The sequence below is a fragment of the Diplotaxodon limnothrissa genome, linkage group LG10, assembly GCF_057381915.1.
Source record: "Diplotaxodon limnothrissa isolate DT_005_m linkage group LG10, D_limnothrissa_male_GT1.1, whole genome shotgun sequence".
In the NCBI taxonomy this organism is placed as follows: domain Eukaryota; kingdom Metazoa; phylum Chordata; class Actinopteri; order Cichliformes; family Cichlidae; genus Diplotaxodon; species Diplotaxodon limnothrissa.
In genome coordinates, this window is record NC_140605.1 from 10,992,547 (window position 1) to 11,008,178 (window position 15,632).

Below are 15,632 nucleotides of genomic sequence, written 5' to 3' on the forward strand. Positions count from 1 at the left end.
TGGCAGCCCAGTGGTTAGCATTGTTGGCTCACAGCAAAAAAGGTTCTAGTATGTAGTCTCTTGGTCCTGTATGTGCTACAGCTTCCTCCCACTCTCCAAAGACATGCATGATAGGTTTTGTGGTGATTCTAAACTGGCCATGAATGTGAGGTAGATAGAATGCTTGAAGTATATACAAAACAGCACCATAAAGTGCTCAGAGCGATCACTAGATCACCATATAAATGCCAGTCTGCTGCTGTTATGTCGATAACCACAGGCACCACCCCCCCAAAAACATTATGCATTAATGCCCCAAAAGAATACCATCTACAATCACGACTTCACCTCTCCAAAAGGAAGATGTCAAAACAAGTTTTCTACAGAACATCATGTTATCCAACTTTTTCTGCCTGTGTGCCTATTTTGGAATCCCTAAGCTCCTGCACTGATTCAGAGAGATGCCTGTAGAGGCCAAGTTCTTTGCTGACTTGTGCCTCCATCCCAGCTAAAATGGCAGGTTATAAACTTTAGGAGGTACATGACAACACAAAAGCACAAGGATGACAACAACAAGCATAAACCACCTGCAGTAAAGCACTTGAAGGTTATAGAGCGCCTAGTAATTTGCTATTCTTTGCTCTTTTACCCTCAAATGTCATATCAGTTCCTTTTTTTTGGTTGACTGACTTTATCAAAGCAAATATAAGGTTAGGTTTATAGCCTAATAATTGTGTCTTGTGTCTTACAGAGACCCTAACCTACCAGTTCCTCAGGACACCACGTTCATCCACACTAAGCCTAACCGATTTGAGGAGGTCATCTGGACCAAGTTCAGCTCCAAGGACAAGCAGTACTTGCATATTGGCCTGAAGCCCCGTGTCAGAGATAACTACCGCGCTAACAAGGTGGCTTTTTGGCTGGAGCTGGTACCGCACCTCCACAGCCTTCACGAGGAAATCATTAACTCCATCACCACCCGTCTGCCACCTGGAGGCACCAGCCGCTGGAAGGCCCCTCATCCTGGCACTCGCTCAACACGGCACCCTGTGGTCTCTACCTACCCGCCGGATCCTGACCCTGACAGTTCAGAGAGGCCCCGCTATCCTCCCTTCCCCAGCGAGACGAGGGACTACTCCACCGAGCTGAGCGTAACGGTAGCTGTCGGCGCCTCGCTTCTTTTCTTGAACGTGCTGGCCTTTGCCGCACTTTACTATAAGCGGGACAAGCGCCATGAACTCATGCAGAGACGCCACCGCCGACTTTCCCCGCAACGCGGCACGACAATGGGCATGGGTGTTGGCATGGGAGTCGTAGGGGCCCCACCGCACAACGACCTAGCGCTGAGTCAGGAGGAGGAGCTAATGTCACTGCAGATGAAACAGCAGAGGGTGGAGCTAGAGCATGGGACCCCCTTACCGTCCCGCGGTGTCCACGGCGACCTGGAACCGCTGCGGCCTCCCGTGTGCCCACCTGACTACACGCTGGCCCTGCGGCGAGCGCCCGAAGATGTGCCACTGATGACAGCTAACACCATTACCATGATCCCCAGCACCATTAGCAGCATGCAGCCCCTTCACCCCTTCAACACTTATCCCCCTGTCCCAGCCCCGTCTACTACACCCGTCCCCAGCCACAGCAACAATGCTCTGCCACACCAACACTCCACCACCCGTGTATAGGACCAGGCACAAGCTCTGCTACCCCACTCTGGGCTTACAGAGATGCACCACACAAACTGCTCCATCCAAACTCCACCTTCTCTTCTTCTTTACTCTACTTTTCTCTTTTCTCATTAAGCCCTCAACTAAAGCTGCAGTTTGTAAGATACGAAGCAGTGAAATACCTCTAAACTGTAACCGTAACTCAAGGTGGGGGGGGGACTTGATTAAGAAAGGTCCTTTGCCAAAACACCGTTATACTAGATGCATACCGCTTTTCCCCGTCAACGCGCTTTCAACATCTGGTGCTTTGGAGAGCCACCAAACACGCAGCTTCAAGCTTGTAGCTCTCGCAGAGGGTTCTCAGGCTCATCAACAATCAGTCAGACATGTATTGTGGTAGCTCCGTTGTTTTGCGCATGTGTTGTTGTGTCAGTGTAAAAACTATGTTTAACGCCGAATGCAAATATTCATTTTCACTCATTTAGCAAAAAAGATAAAACAGTAGCGAGCAGCTTTGTTTGAGGCAACATATGTCCCGACAAGCTGCCTGTCATGAAGCGTTGATTCCCTGAAACTTACAAATTGCAGCTTTAAAGGCCCAATCTGGAAGTGAAATTTGGCACCCTGTGTTTAGCACTCTGTCCCAACAGCTGTCCCTCCTTTGTGATTTTTGGGGATTATTGTTTAGCGTGAAATGTATTTGACGGGCCTAGAAGGAAAAGGAGTGGAATCCACTGGATGGCGAATCACGACTTTTTAATTTTAAAATGCGATTTTATTAATTAGACATATATTTACTGGTTTGTTTGTTTGAGTTTTTTCTTTTTTTCTTTGGTTGTGATGCTAGCTGAATAACATAAAGCATCCCATGGAGATTAAGTTGCCCACGCTTTAAAAAAAAAAACCCAACCAAAAACAAAAGTGCATACTCACCACTGCTGCTTTCAAAACATTTCCAGATTGAGGCCTCAACTGTGGGGCGGTACAGGAAATTACTGAATCCCACTCACTTTGTGGGATGCAACCTGGAATCCAGGCTGCCCATTAGAAGTCGCTGCATTTCAGCCACACACACTCTAATCACATCCATTACATTATTTATCTTCATACCCACAATTTCTTTTGTCTCATTTAACCGCTTCTCTCGTTCTCGCTCTGCATCTGCCCTTGTAGCTCTTTTTATTAAAACCATCGACATAATCCATCTGCATTCCTTTCCTCTTTCTTGCAATCACTTCTAGACTCTCTTTTTCCTTTTGGAGTCTTTTATACAAAAACACAAGTGTAAATGATGTATTATTAATAAATTGTAAGGATATGAATGAAAAAAAAAAGATATTCTGATATCTCGTTTTTACCAGCATTCTTGGTGCCAAGTACTGTGATAAAGTTCCTCTTTTACTGGCGTCCAGTGGACCGCCTGGAGAGGTCCACCCTGACTGTATCTTACAAAAGGAATTACCATAAAAAAAAGTGCCAACCCCTTCATCTTTAGTTTTGAACCACACACTTTTTTTAAAACTTTTTTTTTTAATTCCACTCAATGTTGCACTGTGGCTGGTCTCTTCTTTAAAGAGAAATCAGATTCAATATATCCTCTTTTTCTTTTCTTTTTTTTAAGGAGTTTTATTAACAACTTTACTGTGTGGGATATTTGTTGCATGTTTGGATTTTTTTTCTGGGTTTTTTTCTAGAAGTTAGCTTGTCATTTTGATGATTTGCCATTTATTTTATTTTGAAAATCTTTTCTTTTTTCTTTTTAATATCCCGTTTCAATATCAGCTGCACTTTGTGGTACTTCAGAAAGTATTAAAGTATTAAAAGATGAATATTGTGTAAAACTATGATTATAACAAAGAGAGTAAATATTTCCTCTTTATTTTTTTCATTCCCTAACACACCGAGGCTGTGCTGCAAAAACTACAGGAAAGACTGATGAAAGCCTTTATAACCCCCACCCCCTTTTTTTCCCCCTTTTTTTTTTTTTTTTTTTTTTGCTGTTTCTCTTTATCTTTTGCAATGTCGAGCTTGCACAGTCACTGTCTCTGAATCAACCTGAAGATAGCACTTTTTTTTAAAGTTAGGGAAAAAAAGAAATGACTACTTTACACAAAGAGTATAAATAAGGTCTTTGTCTGTGACTGGACATTAACCTCCCTCCTGCTTCAAAGTCTTTGAGGACTGCCCGACAGTTATCTTTTTTCCGTCTGCTCTTTTGTTGTCCCATGTTTCTGGCTTTTGCAAAAGGCAGGAGAAAGGATAAGATGTATTTATGGTCAAAAAAAAAAAAGGTGAGAGAGCCTTGTATGCGCGTTTCACATCTTTCGCACAATCCAACACGGACACGGGTCACACTCTGGACAATGAGGAGGAGGAGGAAAAAAACAAAACAAAAAAAACAAAGCAAACTAAACAGAAACAGTGACATTAGGACAAACGCTGGACAAACACAGTGCCGATGACGAAAATAGCGACAGTACGATCCGTCAGTGCGCAGAGGATACATTCTGAAAACCCAGTTTAACAGACATTACTCACACAACATAAACCGTGAACGCAAGGTGAGCAGGATCCCCCGTCCTCTTCCTCTCTTGTCCCCCTCCTTCCTTGTGATGTCCCGTCTGCTTAGGATAACCACACTCTGGAGCCAGACTGCCATCCCTCACGCTGGACTGGAGCAAGCTGCGAGGACAAAAGAACAACAACAACAACAAAAAAAGAACCCACCCAAAAAAAAAACAAAAAAAGGAAAAAAAGAACCCAACAACACATAAAAACAAACTGTACATTTTTTTAAGTGTAAGCGAACAAAACTGGAATTTGTAAATATTATGTTTGTCGTTTGGTTTGACTGACTGGCCGGATCTTTTCTTTGTGACAACAGGTGCAAGTTTTGGTGACTTACATGGTTTTCAAATATGTTCGATTCTCCTTTGTTTCCTTGAACTCAAGGTCAGGTTCCAGTAGGTTGTATGGGCACAGCGTGGTTGAGGGCAGCATGAACATGAAAAAGGAATGTCTACGGCTCAGGTTCGCATAGATTGTGATAAAAATAGTCTTGCCTAAAATGTGACGTACAGGCCTGACACTATTCCATCAATCATGAAGGCAGCTTTTGAGTGAAATGAATCCCTTCATTGGTTTAAAAAAAAAAAAAAAAAAGCCAAAGAACAGCTGTGGAGAACACACGAAAAAGGAGGAAATTGAGAAGATTTGTGAAATGAGGCTTGGAAAAAACAACATGTTAGTTCTTTAAATATGCTCAAAAATAGAAAAAAAAAGATTTATTTTTTTTATTTTTCTTTGTGATGCTGTTGAATTTACTTGTTAGTGTCTCACATTGTCTCGGGCATTGTCATACAGTATAACCTGTAATTGGGAAGTTGTGAAATCCTTTGTATTCTTTTAGTCTAATTTCAAACTCTAGTAACCACGGTGGTTGTTTTGCTACCTTTTTGCAATCTTGTCTGCACATTGAATTTTGGGGATTATTGATCCAGCTGTTTGTTAGTGAGTTTAAGTTAGCCACAGCATAAGAAAATGTGTGTTTTTCTTTCCTTCTTTCTTTTTTCCTTCTTTTTTGGAAACAAGGGATTTGGACGAGCCAACAGATAACGGAAGCACACTCACCAAGTTTACATGTTTACACTACAGTTTTGATGTTGGCTTAAGGTAAGGGGAGAAAGTATTACACCGATCCAAATATCTTCTTCTTCTTATATAAGATTTAATGCCAGAAAGGTAAAGTGAAGGCTTGCACCTGTTTGTCTGTTTCATTTGATTCAGTAAAACCTGCTTGAGGCTCAAGAGACTGTGAGAGAGCATAATGACCAGAAGGGGTTGAAAGAATTAAAGTTAATATTTCTATTTCAAATAGAGGCTATTACACACTGTATGTTGTGTATCTGAACTGGAAAACATTAAAAGACATTCTTAAACAAATGCTGTGCCATCGCTTTTATGACATGGCTGGGTTTGTACTGCTAAAAAGGTGTTTGTGGTTTGGCCACTGGGTGGCAGAGGAATTCTGCAGCATGTGAACACAACTTGGCTTCCTAGTATTTAAGTATCGCATTAGCAGGCAAATTCTAATTTACAGAAAGACAAAACATGGCGTCATTTTAGCCTTAGTGTAAAAAAGATGTTAGTTACTCTGATGTGAAGTTTCCGAAGTCCATTTTGAAGTCTGGAGAGAAGCATGTCTGCTATTGTTTCCACTGTTGTAAAAATAATTGGATGTGGCAAGGACAGGCAGGTGTAACTGTAAATCTGCATTCTCATTGGCTTCCAGTTTATGATTTACAAATTAGTAGACCATGAGCAGTTTTGTTTGTTTGTTTGTTTTTAATTTGGTTTGACCCAAAATGAATGAATGAGCCAATAAATTTGCCCGGAAGGTGTTTATAGTAGTCAAGATAGAAAGGACCAGAAGCTTTTTTTGCAGCCACAGCCACCTGCTGACCTTCAGATAAAATGCGAATTTAAAGCACTTCCTCTTTGCCTTCATATTTTGAACTAAAGCTTCAAAGTTTCGTCCATGTTTTAGATCATCTATGGTTAGAGTGAGTAAAAATTAATTCCTGGATTTCAGATTTAGTCACTGCCAAGAACCTCTGGTCTGGTAAAAAAAAAAAACAAGAAACCAAAAAAAGCTATTTAGCTAGTAGTTATTTAGTAAGCTAGCTTAGTTTCATGCTAGCTAGCTCAGTTTCTAGCTTACAGTACTTAATGTTTGCTAACAGATGCAGAACTCCTGCCGAAAGAATTTGACAATGGAAAGAATCTGACTAATGTAAAACTTCAAAAAGGGGTTAAGAAGGCAAGAAAAATAAAGAAAGGAAAAAATTACAGAGTTAGTTGCTAGTGTTTTTGAAGGCATGTATTGTCCCACTAGAACAATAAAATAGAACAGGTCAAACATGCCCTATAACTTCACCTGGGTCCTGCAGTCATTTGTAGGTTTTAAGAACTGTCTACAAGACCAGGGTGGATAAATATAATTTTATCTTTAACGGACTCAATCAAGAGAAGACAAATGTATGTTTGGTAAGAAAGCTACATCTAAGATGAATTTGAATGTAAGGAATGTGCTTAAAAACATTATCTTTTGCCTTCTCACTTCTTCCAGTCCAACATTTTGATTGTATTCTTTAAACTTATCAAAGTGACTATGCAAAGCATTATTTTCTGATTCTATTTGTATTATGATATATCTATATTGGACATGAATATTACCATTCGTGACCCTGTATCAGGTTTAGCGTACGGCTAGTTTTTCATCTGTAGTCACCTAGCATTTTATGTCTTCTTTTAGCTATATTTTTCAGAGTGTAAACTCTGGTTCATTGTTTCCTTTCTGTTTCTGGTACCAAGAAACTACTTGAGTTTCTTTAGGGTGTTTCAAGGTTACATAAGTATTTTATTTAAAGACTTTGGACACAACTCTGTTTCCCTGTCTCGTGTTTTTGTACTTGCAGGGTGGCCAGTTCTGTGGTGTAACTGTCCTCGGTGTCATTCAGCTGCCTCTCCAGTGAGTCATTTGTGACACATACTGACGACAGTCCTGTTTTCCACTGCACCTGATAATGCTGATGTCCTCTTTCTACACTGTAGTGTTCGTGATCTTGGCCAGGGGTATTGCAGGAGAGAGATGTTGCACTCATAGAATTCTTAATTGAAATCTGCAGAAGAATTGAAAAGTAGTAGCACTTTTTAGAATTTTAGATAGTAAGATAAGTAAGACTTGGATAAAACCAAATAGGGGAAGAGGATGAAGTCTGCTAATTTTTTATTTTCGAAAAAGATTTGACAGGTAATTCTATATATGTAGAATGTCTACTCACATCATTGCCAGTATTGACATCACTCACCATGGTTGGTTGAAGTTCGTTCATTTTTTCTTTAATTTCAAAGGAGCAGTTTGTTAATTGGCATTTGTGTGCATCTCCTTTTCTGTTGTGCCTGTGTGGTCCAGTTTGTGACAAAGTTCATTTAAAAATGTGCTTCAAAATAACTGCTCAAATAAGTGCCTAGAGCCATTTCAATATGCCTTGATTTAACTTCACCTCAGAGGGTAATGTGCTTTTTCCCATCCCTTGGGGACATAGAATGGAGTGTCTCCAACTTTAAGGACTCTTTATTCGTCATATACCTTAAAACCAACCTTCAGTGTCTCCCTCCCTGCTCATTTCTCATTCCCCAACTACATCACACAGCCTCTACCTTCTTCAACCCTGATTTCTGCTTTATTCAAACATAATGATGATGAGACTATCATAACCATCATATTACTTCTTAGTTGCAAAGAAGATTTTCATTATGATAGATTACAGTGTGTGGCAGCATAGTACCCGAGTCAAAAAATAAAACACAATTCTTTGACATGTTTTAGCTCTGCCACAACACTGCCAAGCCGTGCCACACATGCACCAAAATTAGAGCTCCAGCTAATTCTGTGCATTCTGGTAGATAAACCAATGCTTATCCAGCACACATGGTGTAAAAACCATTGCCTTTCGCTGACTTGGTTTTGCAGAATGCTCATCAAGCAGAGATATGGCTCTGTGTAATATTCGGATCCTCGTGGAAATGTCCTACTGTTAGTCTGCCATTTGGAGGAAAAAAAAAAACTCTGGTTCATTTTTGCAGTAATGCTTCCAGTCTCACCACGCCATCAATAGCTGATGAAACCTTCTTCTTAAAAGTATAAGGCTACTCATCATTATGTTAAATAAACAGGAATGAACACAAACTGAGCTCTGATTGTGGTTCAGTTCATTCACATCCAAATAATTCTAATTTCAAAGCCTGGCATAACTTGGCAGTGAGGGTTTCATGCTAGGAACTGTCCTCTCATCTGTTTATTCAGCTGCTGGTACACAATAATTTGTTATTACAGCAAATACACCAGACTAATGCACTACTTTAGTTGGATAAAGCTAGCGGAACGCTTTCCATTCATTCAGGTCCTTATGTGAAAATAAAACCTCCTTTGCCAAAGGTAAATTTCTTTGGTATCAGTGGTCAGTAAATGGTTTAAGAACTTGTTGCTCCTATTTTTACATCTCCCCCGTCAGATTTATTCTCCAATCAACTGATCATCTTTTTTCCAATTCCACTTTTGGCACTGTAAGTGAAACACCTCGAAATCTTTACAGTGGACAAACAAAAAGGACAGATCATTGTTGCGCATAATGCTTCCTGCAGCTGTGTACAGGCTTCCGTGTTCAACAGTTTTAGATCAATATATAGGAATTCCATAATGAAAAGCCTGAGAACTCAAACTGGTATACAATATATTTAACAGGTTTACTAAACATCATCTTCATCATTTCTTTTATCTCAAACACCACATCCTTATTTATACTTTAACAACTGCTTTAATGAATACACCCCACAAGGTTTAGTATAATTCATAAATACATATCACAGCTGTTTAGATGCACATTAATGTAATGTCAGGTCTTTTGCTCTCTGAATATACTCACTTGGATGATGTTTTCTGAACCCTAAGTTTTTTTTCTCTACACTAGATGGCAGCATTGAGCTAGAAATTATAGAGAACACATCAAAACTTTTTTTTTAAAGGGCATCTTGTACGAGGATATCTTTACCAACACAAAGACAGAGCATTGCCTTGTTTTTTGAATGTCCTCAGAATGATCAAATTTAGATTGTTATAGTTCTGGTTTTCAATTTGAGAACTTTACTACAAATGTGGGTTTAAAAAAACATATATATATTCAAAAGTCTTTTATTATTTGTAGGTTAACTAACCGATTAAAGACACTAAAACCCAACAGACACCCATAAAAGTCAAATCCAGTTTTTATATCTGGACAGACAATGAAACTTGCTCCACAATATACCACAGGGAGGCTATTTCTGATCTAACAACACCCTTTCTTTGGCATTTTACAAGAATTTCAAGTAAATGACTCCAGTGGACAGCTGTTGTAGTGTAAGAGGAGCCTTTATGTCCGAAAGCACATTTCTGATTCTTTTTGCTGTCAGCTTTAAAACAAGAGCAGTCTGATAATGAATGCCTCTGCAAAAGCTGAAAAATTCCCTCTACACCATGAATGAGTGCCGCGATCTGTCCAGGAGCAGATATTTGTGTTATAATTCTTGAGAACATCAAAATCATGTATTCCAGTTGTTTTCATTGCAGTTGGATATGACATGCAGTATTCAGTGTTAGGATTCGGGTAAAGAATCCTTTTTGAAAAGTTCATGTATCTGCATCCGGATTAATGCCAAAGTTAATGATAGCCTTATTGAAAACTTTTTACGCAAATGTGTCCATATACTTTTGAAAGTGGGGTTCAAAGATTAGTATTTTACACAAAAGCAACACAAACTCAGTTTGGGATATTAGATTAGGACAATTTATTAAATGAGCCAATTCCCATAGCCTTCCACACAAGATTACATAACTGTATTGCAATCCTTTTCTAAATAGAGTAGTCCTCCTCTAAAGCCTGAAAACCATCACCCAGAACATTTTTATTGAATGAAGAACATTTCATTTTATTCTGATACGGACTCCTTTCTTAGATAATATCTTGCAGGACAAAATTTGAATTACCTTACTTCTGCTATCATTGTTTTTATTATTGTTAATGGCTGCTGTTAGGCTACATAAACCCATATGCACACAGAGGATGTAGCTGAGATAGCATTCAGATGGTGTGCTGCAGATAAAGAGGAAGGGGTGAGGGAGAGACACAGTTGTCGTAGAAGATCTGAAGGTTGGTGTCGACTTCGATGTTATTTCTCAGAAACATTTCAAGCTCCAGGACTGTCATCTCGTGGATGCTGTTGCCCTCTTTGGCGTTTTTGGCTAGGGCTGCATGGGATGGGAAGAGAACGCGAACGTCATGGGGCGCGTTGCGGTCATACTCGGTGCAGCAGTAAGCAGACCACACATCTTCGGGGATGGCCACGCGGTTCTGATTGTTGCGACGGATCATGTTGCCCCTGGTGGTCACTCCGGTGACAATGTAGGCAGTGCCACGGCAGAAGTTGTTAAGGCGCACCCGGATCCGCTCCTCGTACTCTCGCCAAGGCCCGATGTTAAACTCTCGTATCTCTGGGACCACGTTGGTCAGTGTGTAAGTGGCAGCGCGGTCGTGTGGACTGGACTGATGCTGGTCTGGGTTCAGGTGACCTCTTTCATAAAGAACCACATCAGAGTAGTCATCCAGCACTGCCTGGCTGTCCTCAAACTTCATGTGCAGGTAGCCAGTTGGGAAGGGCAACATGTTCCCATTGCCATCGAGCTCTGCCAGCTGGGGAAATGAAATAAAACTTAAAGCAGTCTTTAACATGCCAAGAAATAGCACAAGATACCCAATAAAAGTTCTTTATGCAAGGCCTTTATGTCCCTTTTTCTTTCCAATTTTGGCTTCCTTGAAAGCTTCTTTTTTAACAAGTGTGGAATATCTCATTAGGCAATGGTTAAAATTCAAGGATTAATGAATGAAAAAAAAGTATTTTTGAAACACTAACCTGTGGCTCGTACATCCAGGGGTAGTCCACACGTCTGTCTCCCTCAGTTTTCTTGAAGGTATAAGCCGAGTAAACTGGGATCCTCTTAGAAGGATCGTACAAGGTCACATAACGGGGTTTGTCAGCATATCGCTGGCAGATCTTCTTCAGTTTGGTGTCGACAAAACCCCGCGGCGGAGTCCCCATATAGAGGGAGTCCTTGCATCTCTCCACATGATTAAAATCTTGAACAACTGTTGCTGATGTGAGACTACTGATTATAAGAGCACAAACTAAAGGCAGCTGCAGGATCTCCATGGTCAACGTGTCTCTTCAATGTCTCGCACTGTGCTCTCTGCAGAACTATGACAGCGTAGGGTGTACGGTTAGGATTTAAATGTAACACAGCAGATAGGCAAAGCAGGAAGTGTGTGCGCCAACGACAGGCCTTCTAATGGATGGTGGCATTGATATGCAGGTTTGCTGCAGTATAGGTCAAACATACAGTGTTTAAAGCTTATGGACCTGTTGTGGTTAGGTTAAGTGCATCAGCTATATTGACTTTTAAGCTAACTATCAAAACTTTTTTAATGTTCTTAATGAAGTCGTGGCTTGATTTTTGAGACAGAGGCCAATATCATACTGATGGCCTAATCAAATAAATTCAAAGAGGATAGCTAGGATGTCACAATGACTTATTTTTCCCAAGAAAAACTGTAATTGGTATTCACTCTCGCATAAGCCCGAGGTCTGCTGAACGATAATGAAACAGAGGACACTGGAATGTATTCAGGAAGATGCTACTGGAGGAATCCTAAAATGCAAATCCATCTAATCTATGTTGGCGATGAACAAAAGGCTCACAGTCCAGAAAAAGGCACTACGTATACACGTTTCGCAGTAAAGTACTACTCACCGTGAAGCATGGATAAGCCAGAGGCATGAACAGATAAAGGATGGAAATTCAGCTACATAGTGACACTTGGTAACTATGTCATTCTCCTGTATAGCTGAAAACAATAGTTAAACTAGAGCATAATGACTTGGACAAGGATAATCGAGTGTCTATAAGCTTTGGTACCAAAGATGGTATTGTTTTTAATACATATAGCCAAGAATAAAAAATTCGAAATGCAAGTTTTGTGAGGACACTGGAGCAAAAGTACTTCATAGCAACTCAAGAAACTTCCCTTGCAGTACAGTGCAAGTATTTCTTAGCAAATGGCTCAGTGTTCTGCCAAAACGGCTTCGGCACTTATTTTGGCAGCTCACTGTGTACAGAGCGAGTAATCCATCTGAAGACGGCGTCCTTTTTCCAAAGTTTTTTTTTCCTCTTTGTCCTCTCACTTATAATAACAGCTTTTGAACCTATATTGCATATTCTTTATTTTTTACTGTATATTTTTCTTCATCCAACTTGTTGTCAGCCAGTATTTGATGACAGGCTCTCCTTATCAAGCTCACTTGAGCCTGTTTTCCACCTCATAAACATATCAAGCCACCGCCCACGTGTCCCGTCAGAGGTTGTTTGCTTTAATTAACCATGCTAGGATAAAGATTAACATTTGATTCAGGGTTACCTGTACCCACCTTTTGCAGATGGAAAGAACTGGAAAGTGTGTGAAAAGCTCAAAGTTACGGATGTGCAGCTGAGGCGTCTAAAAGCTTTGACATTTACTGTAAGCTGCCTTTTTTTATGACAATTTGAATTATCTCAAAATACCAGTCCAAGGAGCTAGATGGTGACGGATTCTGTTATAGCAATACAAAAGCATACAAAAAGAGCAATTCATGGAAAATGTTCGTTCATATTCATATTTTAAATATAGACAAGTGTATTGATTTTTTCTCTCTCATTAAAATCAGTTCAAATGAACACACTTAGGCTTTCGGGGTATGTCCAATATGAAGTGATGGGAACCACACATGTAAATAATGTGCGATGCAAAGCAAATAAAAGGAGCTACACGTCAGCGGCGGGAGTTTGTGGAGCTGTCCATACTGCCCTCTGCCAAAGTCGGTGTTATGCAAATGGAAACTGTCAAATTAGCCGGAGCAACAATCCTTCACTGCCCTAATAAGTCAATTTGAGTGACTGAGTGTTGTTATTCATTGAGGGACCAGCTTGCCTCTCTGATCTAATCTTGAGTTATGACAATCATAACTTATGTAGCCGGGGCTGATGATGCAGTTATGTGAACGGACATTTTTCAGCTGTCAGCATTTTTACCAATTAAAATTATAAATCCAGACCAAGTGTGTAGTCCCGGCTCCACTGCCCTCTGCTGCTCTTCGAGGGAAACAGAAACTCCAAAGTACCGGTCTGGTTCCCTTCATAGAAAAATGGTCAGTGTGATGAAACTGTGCTGTCAGATTGTGAATTTTGAACAAGGCTCTAGCTCAGCAGAGAAACCCATTTAACAGAGAATCTTATCAGCCAAAAATGATACTGTTAAAAAAAAAAAAAGCTTTTGAAACAGTGCTAGATCTCAGCCAGCAGGCATCCTTCCGCCTGCCTGACTGCATGTCTGTGTGTCTCTTGGGGTGGATCAAAGAGGGCAAGAGTACTTTTCATACAAAGTTCTTTACAAACATGAAGCATCACTGTTTCAATGATGCTCAGACAGGCAATGAACATGTGATCAGAATACAGGAAGATTGTGTATGGCTGTTGAGTAATTTAATTACAAATGAAGTGCTTTATGATGGCTTATTATTGATGAATAAATATATAATGCAGTACATTAAAGCAATTCAATGTATGACACACTTTTAAATACATATTTATTTAACCTTTATGATACAGGTAATCCCACTGAGACTCAATGTCTCATTTACAAGACAGACCTGTTTTAAACAAATATAAAAAATACAAAAATAAAGTAGTTAAAAATGTTTGCACAATCATATTAAAAACAAGAGTGATTCCATAAAACATAGACACACATATATTTACTAGTGATAATGCATTTATAGCATCAAACTGCTCTAACGTACAGCAGTTTTGCCATTATGTAATACTGCATATTAGCCACATGGAGGCACTACAGACTCGTCTCTTTTGTTTCCTCGTGCCCTCTCTCATGATAACTGCATGAAATCACGTTTTTATATATGGTCATATGATGACAAACTGTTTTTAATTTCCAGTCTTTGCTTTTGTTTCTCCACTTTGTGCATCAGTGTATTATTGCTCCGTTATAGTCACGGTAAACTAATGCATCACAAAGTTTAAATTACATCCACATTTACACGAACTACTTTGAAGATGACAGACAAGACTGCAAAGAAGAAAAAAAGTTACAGGACTGAGAGTTTATGCTCCCATCCACTTGAGAACAGATTGTAGACCTTCATTGAACCGCCAGGGGGCACAATTTAGCAGGTATTGCTAGCCTGTGAGACTTTCCCCGCTTAGTTCTGCAGCAAAGACCGCTCATTGGTCCAAACACCCACATGGGGTTGAGCCCTGACCAATAGACTTTGAGCTGATCAGGGACTGTTGCTAAGGCACTTCAGGGGGGGAAAGGAAGAAAAAAAATCTTCCAGCAGTCTGATTCCACCTTTTCACTCTTTACATTTGTCTGGCTGCTCGTCCTCTTCATCTCTGCCTCTCACTTTCACTCGCAGCTGAGAGGTCTGCCTGCTCGTTATTGGTCGCCGACGGGTGAAACGAGCGGAGAGGAGTGAGCGGTGGCTTTGCATTGTTAAAGCCACAAAGACAAGACCCTCCCTTCATGAACCAAAAGCTGTAGCTCCACCTCCCCTCAGTTATCCTGTCACTTGACATTTGAGCTCAGCCAACGCTGGCTAGCCTCTCTGTCACCATTTCACTCTGCTTCACTTTCCAGCGCACCCAGAAAGACAACACCGCGGGTATTGAGCCCTTACACGGTACACACTGAAACTGTGCTTCTGTGAGCCTTTGCGGGGTTTTTTTTCAGTGTTTTGGGGGAGGAAAAATGTTGTAACAAGAACACATGAGATATGTCATACTGGTGTAATATCTCTCTCCCTCTTTCTCTCTCTCTCTCTCTCTCTCTCCCTATATATATATATATATATATATATATATATATATATATATATATATATATATATATATATATATATATATGAAAGGGGGACATGATAAGGTAAACGAGTCGCCAGTCTATTTATGCATAAATACGCATGTATAACCAATTTCTCTGCTTCCGAAGATTATTTTACAGCTGTGGAGAGATTTAAATATCTCCTCTACTGTACTGGCTGTGTTCCAGGTTATACACACACATACACACAGGGGAGGGGAAATAAAGAGGGGCTCTTTATTTCTCTCTCTGTCTGCCGTTCTCCCCTCCCCTCTCCTCTCGCATACCCTGCAAAGTGTGTTTGATAGGAAGCTCGCGCGCCTCATTCGCTCGCACCGCGTGATTGACAGTCGGCCGGCCCGCCCCCGTCGTTTCTGTGCACATGGATGGGTCTGCTGCGAGAGCGAGAACCAGCATCGGAGTGGAG

At 40.5% G+C, this 15,632-nt stretch overlaps 2 protein-coding genes across 2 annotated transcripts in view; one reads left to right on the forward strand and one right to left on the reverse strand.

Annotated features, from left to right (window-relative positions):
* The window catches only part of nlgn2b (neuroligin 2b), a 39,400-nt gene extending 36,562 nt beyond the window's left edge, over window positions 1-2,838 (forward strand). Inside the window, exon 8 of the mRNA XM_085364377.1 lies at window positions 731-2,838. Coding sequence (XP_085220503.1) covers window positions 731-1,661 — 931 coding nt within the window. The 3' untranslated portion in view covers window positions 1,662-2,838. The remainder of the gene's footprint in view (window positions 1-730) is intronic.
* A 7,486-nt stretch (window positions 2,839-10,324) lies between these two features.
* LOC146623905 (endonuclease domain-containing 1 protein) lies at window positions 10,325-11,450 on the reverse strand. The gene is made up of 2 exons (XM_085363507.1): window positions 11,154-11,450; window positions 10,325-10,933 (listed from the first exon to the last, which is right to left on the reverse strand). The coding sequence occupies exons 1-2, from the start codon at window positions 11,448-11,450 to the stop codon at window positions 10,325-10,327; spliced, it is 906 nt and encodes a 301-aa protein (XP_085219633.1).
* Window positions 11,451-15,632: the final 4,182 nt, after the last annotated feature.

What these genes read in the sequence shown, in the direction of transcription:
- LOC146623905 (XM_085363507.1), bottom strand. Translation starts at nt 11,450, where the DNA reads ATGGAGATCCTGCAGCTGCCTTTAGTTTGTGCTCTTATAATCAGTAGT. An exon ending in CCTGGATGTACGAGCCACAG is followed by an intron (nt 10,934 to 11,153) that starts GTTAGTGTTTCA and finishes TCATTTCCCCAG; the next exon opens with CTGGCAGAGCTCGATGGCAA.